The sequence below is a fragment of the Labrus bergylta genome, chromosome 15 (genome assembly GCF_963930695.1).
Source record: "Labrus bergylta chromosome 15, fLabBer1.1, whole genome shotgun sequence".
In the NCBI taxonomy this organism is placed as follows: domain Eukaryota; kingdom Metazoa; phylum Chordata; class Actinopteri; order Labriformes; family Labridae; genus Labrus; species Labrus bergylta.
The window spans coordinates 6,992,510-6,998,777 of NC_089209.1; the positions used below are offsets into that span (position 1 = coordinate 6,992,510).

General features: G+C 41.4%; 1 protein-coding gene across 4 annotated transcripts in view; it reads left to right on the top strand.

Moving 5' to 3' along the window:
- The window catches only part of LOC109988417 (nesprin-2), an 86,861-nt gene extending 80,842 nt beyond the window's left edge, over positions 1 to 6,019 (top strand). For 3 of the 4 annotated variants that reach the window (XM_065963469.1, XM_065963470.1, XM_065963472.1), the window contains 9 exons: positions 204 to 272; positions 2,276 to 2,400; positions 2,506 to 2,632; positions 2,849 to 3,051; positions 3,134 to 3,310; positions 3,505 to 3,633; positions 3,718 to 3,909; positions 4,635 to 4,729; positions 4,909 to 6,019. In XM_065963469.1, coding sequence (XP_065819541.1) covers positions 204 to 272; positions 2,276 to 2,400; positions 2,506 to 2,632; positions 2,849 to 3,051; positions 3,134 to 3,310; positions 3,505 to 3,633; positions 3,718 to 3,909; positions 4,635 to 4,729; positions 4,909 to 5,116 — 1,325 coding nt within the window. In that variant the 3' untranslated portion in view covers positions 5,117 to 6,019. The remainder of the gene's footprint in view (positions 1 to 203; positions 273 to 2,275; positions 2,401 to 2,505; positions 2,633 to 2,848; positions 3,052 to 3,133; positions 3,311 to 3,504; positions 3,634 to 3,717; positions 3,910 to 4,634; positions 4,730 to 4,908) is intronic. The other variant, XM_065963471.1, reaches the window with a different exon arrangement.
- Positions 6,020 to 6,268: the final 249 nt, after the last annotated feature.

Below are 6,268 nucleotides of genomic sequence, written 5' to 3' on the forward strand. Positions count from 1 at the left end.
AATACAAGCAGAGCTTTTGAGTCTCTGAAAAAGTTCCTGGGTGTCTTTAAAAGTTGCTGCGGTTGTGAAGGATAACCGCAAAAAGAGATAAAAATCTATTTAATAGGATTTCCTTCATATTAGTATCCATTTTTAACACCAACATGGTCTCACTCAATCATTAACATCCAAACACCTCTGGTCTGAACCCCCTACCCCTCCAGAGGTGGAGTTGATGGAGAGCCTGGAGGAGTTTTTCGAGGCCCGGGATGCCCTACGAGCCTCCTCACTGGGTAGGCAAAAAGAAAGCTCACCACTACAATCTGCTCTTCACGGGAAAATGAATCTTTATGAAACACTTTCCAGCAGCTCGTTGTATCACTCGACATGATGCTGATGCCTTTCTGCCTTTCTGCCACAGTCTGCGGAATCCTTTAATGCCAAAGCAAACTTTTTGCTTCTCTTCTCTTTCTTCAACACATTTCAGTTTAACGGGGTCTGACGTTGGAAAAAAAGAACTCTAATTGGCCAATGTGTTGGACAGAATTAAAGATCAGAAATCTCTAAATGTCAAAGCCTCGTCTGACTTTCTATTGTATTTCATTATTTTGGGGTTTTATCCTTTGAGTTTGGCAGAATATTTACATGCATATTTTTATTCTCTGGTTGGACATGTCTCTCTCTTATCAAACTTTCTGAGGATGTATTTCATTCAGAATTTGCATTCTTTCATATTGTTGTCTGTCCTGACAAGCCTCCTTTCTTTTCACCTATTGAATTCGTCTCTGCTGTGTTCAAATCCTCCTCTTCCTATGTGACCTTCATTCTCCTCAGACATGTCGTCTTTTATCTTCCTCCCTTTTTTTTTTATTCCACTCACTGATCTCCAATTTATTCTACCACATTTTGTTAAATTGGACGCCTTCCTAGTGACCTTCTGTTTTTTTCTTTTCTTTCTCACAAACACACCTCACTTCTCCTGACATGATCACCTATAGTCGATTCATCATTTCACTCTTTGTGTCACAAACTGCACAGAACAAAGAAAACGTAGCCTATGGCCCGCACCAAACTTCAAACTGAACGCTATTAAATATGATTTTCATTTAAACTGTGTAAGAATTGGTTTTGCAGTTTCCCTCTGCAGCTTGCCCTGCTTTGGTATTGGCACCATAACCTCTCTCTCTTTCCTGTTGCTGAAGAATGAAATATGGCATTAAACTATCCCACAGATAAAAAGCTGCTCTGTTCTTAAGACTGCTGATTCATGCTTTGGTGGGCTCTTTACTTGAGTTCATTCCTGCAGACTTTTGGCCTGAAATGTGTTAATGGATGTTTTTCATCACTGATCACCACTCAGCTTCTTCAAGCGGCTGAGACATAATTGTGTTGACAATAATTTAAGTCCTGCAGCATGTGAGTTCCTGGAAAAATAGAATGAGTCATATTTTAATCTTGAAGTTTATATCTTGCAAATACAGAGCCGAATATAAGCATAAATTGGAATTGATAAAAATATAAATGTAACTTTGACCAACATGAGAATATTTACAACAAAAGTTTTTTTCAAGGTCACATATTCTCCTCCTTTTGAACAAGTTTTTAAAAAAGTCTCAGAGTTCCCAAAAACATGTCTTTAAAGTGTCTTGTTCTAAATCCACTCTGATCATGTATTTGATCATGCCTATAAACCCCTCTATTTCAGCCCTGCTCAGAACAGGCTGTTTCTGTGTCTGTAGCTTTAAATGCAAATGAGCTGTGTCTGACCACGCCCCCTCTCTGGAAGGGGATGTGGCTCGGGCTCTCTCGATCCATGAACTATTGTTTACGGTGAGAAGGCAGACTCAGAGGGCAGAACAAACACCTAGCTGTGGGTTGTGTCACCCACATGGGGGAGGGGTTACTGCCCTTTGTGATGTCATGAAGGGAAAATCTCCAAACGGCCTGTTTGAGCACACATTTTCTGAAAAATTGAGTAGGCAAAAGACGGAGAGGATGGACTTTTCTCATAATTGGGGTGTTTGTAGACAGACTAGGGACACATATTAGTGTTAGAAAAACATGGTAAAGTGTATTTTGCATAATATGTGACCTTTAAACTAAGATTTTGATGACTTGTATATGAAAATTCCTTTTACAGACTGTTTGGGGTTAATTATCAGTGATACAGTATTTGAAATCATAAATTTAGGAGATAAGTTTTATTTATTTATTCGACCTTGGAGAAGCTGAGGGTGTTTTGCTTCAACTCCTGTGGTTAAACTATTTTTTTTTTTTTTTTGCTCATTTGTCAAAGTTTGCAGCAGTTCCATGTCCACACTAGAGTCTCCAAGATGGCGCTCACAGGAAGATGCCGAAACACAATCTCTCCACAGTGAGGCTCCGCCCACCCTCACCAGCACGCCGCTGAAGCCGGGCTATGTAAGTTACAAAAAGTCAAACTAATACTCTTTGTGTGTACAGCCTGTCTGCAGTTTCAGCCAGTCAGTACTAACCGTGTGTTTGTTGTGTTTGTTGTGTGTCCAGCTGCGGCTCATGTCTCAGTGCAGCGGCAGCATCGAGAACATTAAGCGAGTCTCACTGATCCTGGATGACGAGGAGCAGCCGGAGGAGTTCGGCCTGACGGGACTGACCTCCTCAGACAAACAGTCCAGTGAGAATCTTTGTGAAAATAGTTTTTTTATTTCATCCGTAAAGGGAAAGTGATGATACTTTATGTTACATATAATAACTAGAGTCATGAAAGTGAGTCAGTAAGACATGTAGACGGACACATTCCTGTTTGTTAAGACAGAAAATATGGGTGCTACTTAATCATAATAAAACAAATCTTCAGGAATCATCAGTGAATGTTTTTGACCTCCCTCAGGTGTGATCGAACGCTGGGAGCTGCTAAAGGCTCAGTCCAGGAGCGACCTGCACGCTGACTCTCAGGAGTCCCCACAGTTCACATCTGACCTCGATGACATCACTTCCTGGTTAGAGAGCGTGATCCCACATTTGGAGCGCCTACAGCAGTCTGAGCCAGCGGTCGGTATGGAGGAGATGGCAGCCAGAGCCAAAGAACTGAAGGTGAGACATAAGTCTAAATGGAAAGATATGCTTGTAAGTATTTTCTTTTTGGTGCTGATAGACATGGGTATGTTTCATACAGGAGATGCAGAAGACGTTTGCACACTACAAGTCCATCATGCTGTCTGTGAACCTGAAAGGTCAGGAAGCTCCAGAACTTCAGGAGAGACTGGCTGGTATGAACAGAGACTGGAGTCAAGCGTGTACGGGTCTGCAGCAGTGGGACACCGGTCTGAGGAAGACACTGATGCAATGCCAGGTGAGAAGATTATTTAAAAACTGACTATTATAAAAGAGTTTTGATGTAGAAATCACCAAGTGAGACCTCTTATCAGGTCATTACTGTTTTACTTGAGGTCCTCCTGCTATGACAGAATACGAAGTTAACACTAAACGGAGCCACCACATGCATGTTTATTGATTAGAATCAAACATCTTATCTTCTTCATACAGGAGTTCCATGAAAGCCTCCACTCTCTGCTGCTGTGGCTGGCCCACGCAGAGAGCCGGCGCTACGCAGTGGACGTCAGTCACCCAGACACGTCGGTCAGAGCCCTGCAGCAACACCACAGCACGCTCACAGTGAGAGGAGAAACACGTTCAGTCATGGTTTACTGTACTGCAGCGATGCATCGTCTCTAATTCTCTTTTGTTTTTTTTTCTCAGGATCTGCAGACGGAGCTGCGGTGCAGACAGACTCAGCAGGCCTCCCTGCAGGCTCTGTGGTATCAGCTGCAGCCGGAGGACGACGCCGAGGAGAGCGACGAGGCTCAGGAGAAGCTTCATGTGACCAGGAGCAAACTGAAGCTGCTGCTGAGGCAGGTGGGCCAGGACCTCGGCTCCCTGCAGCAGCGTCTGGTAAGAGCCTGCTTGTGTTGCACTTAGTCCTGGATAAACATCCCATCGGACAAAAACAATGAAAAGTTAGACAGTAGACATACCACATACTTTTTAAGGAATACATCTTTTTTTATGGGGAATGGTTTATTTTAGGCTCTTTCATTATGAAGTAACAAAACAATAGAGACAGTAAAACAACTTATGCAATATTCATAACTAACATGAAGTTTAGAAAACAAGAAAAAAATGTATATTTACATCTCTACATATATACACACACATCTGCACATGTATAGATAGGTGCACACATGCAAGGATTGAAACACAAATACATTAGATATGTACCAACAAGGAGTTCATAAAAGTTTTCACCAAGATATTCATTCAAGGACACTTGGAAATTAGTACTTTTCTATTAAGGGAGACAGTTTACGGGTTACAGACGGTCCCAGGTTGCTCGAGGTAACGTTTCCATGGAATCAATAAAAGGTTGCCCGATCTTTACAAATACATCGTGTTTGTTGTTAAGGTCATGTGCAATTTCTTTTGCAGTGGCTTACAGTTTGCCATCTCTGATACCCATTTTGATGGAGAGTGTGGGGACTCTGACGTCCAGCTCAAAGGAATACATTTTCTGAAAACAGCGAGCGCTTTATCCATCACTAAAATAAAATAAGAACTTGTTTTTCTGAACTTGTTTACGAGCTGTGAGACAGAATAACATCTCTTTGTCTTTTATGCAGGAATGTGTGTCTGCATCAGAGGTTCAGGGCCAAAGCGTCTCGGCAGAGCCTCCTCAAGACGCTGCAAATTCAAAGAAAAGTTCCTCTGCTCAAAGGTAGGCAGTATTTTATGAATAAAGTCCTCTGAACATGATTTTAAACTATGTTAAATAAATAAAAAGTTCTGTTGACTACAAATTAAGAGTGTTTCATGTCATGACTCTGCCGGCTCTTCAGATTTGAAGTCTTCACACGATGATTTTTCTGTGTTTCTGTGTTCCTGTTTGTGGTGCAGAGAGAGGAGAGCCTCGTCCCCGCCTCGCTCCTTCTTCTACCGGGTCCTCCGAGCCGCCTTCCCCCTCCACCTCCTCCTGCTCTTCCTGCTTCTGCTCCCCTGTCTGATCCCGATGTCAGAGAGCGACCCCACCTGTACCACCACCAACAACTTCGCCCGCTCCTTCTACCCCATGTTACGCTACACCAACGGCCCCCCGCCCACATGATAACAACAAAGAAATATATCGAGTTCACCCTGAGAAACACAAGCCACCTTTTTGACACTAAACTTTCGAACATATGAGATGTTATAAAATGATTCTTCTTTTAAAAAAAAAGTCCAAAGTGCATAAATCGTATTTAATTATCTATTTGAAAAGATTTGATATTTGACAGTATTTATTTATTATAAATCAGGAAAGACGCCTTGTGAACACAAGAACAGATATTTTAGTTGAATGATTCAAAGATCTTGATGCCGTCTGATCAATCAGTTTATTATTAAAGACAGCTTTAGTGGATTCATGCAGAAGATGACGACTTGAGGAGGGAAAGCAGCAAATATATTTAAGCAACTTCACAAGAAAAACACTGAAAGATAAGCCAATTTGCTCTTTTGCGAAACTCGAAGCTGATCATCCAAATGTCTCCATGTTTGTATTCAGAAACCTCTCCTGTCATGCTCGTCTAAGTTTGTTGTTGTAGTTTAACATTTCATCATGTTTATCTTGGCTCTGTAAAAAAAAAAAAAAAACAGAGCACGCTTTATTTTTTTTGTTTTGGATTGTAATCGAAGAAGAAAATGTTTATTTTTTCAGCAGAAGACACTGGTTCAATTTGAATGTTATTTTTTTATACAGCCAACAGTACAAAGGTTTAGGGTTATAACAAAGCTGTTTTTGTTTTGTTTTGCAGTTTTGTACACAAAATGGTATATTTTTTTAGATGCTATTTGTCTTGAATAGATTGTGAGCAGACATCTTCACGCCTCCACTGCACTGTTGAACACTGTCTGTAGATATAGAGGGATGATGTGTCTGTACAGATTGTAATAATATAATGTTTATTTATGACATCCAACGGTGGATTTATGCTCCTGATTGACTGGTAGTAAACACTGATTGTCTTAACTCTTTTTTACTCCGAGTGTTTTCTTCATGTCGACAAAACTGGTGATGAACTTATAAATACTCTGTGCTTGACTATAAAGCCTTCTAACCCAGAGAGACAGGAATCAGGGAGAGAGAGAGAGAGAGAGAGAGAGAGAGAGAGAGAGAGAGAGAGAGAGAGAGAGAGAGAGAGAGAGAGAGAGAGAGAGAGAGAGTGGGGAATGACATGCGGGAAAGGAGCCACAGGTCAGATTTGAACCCGGGCCTCCC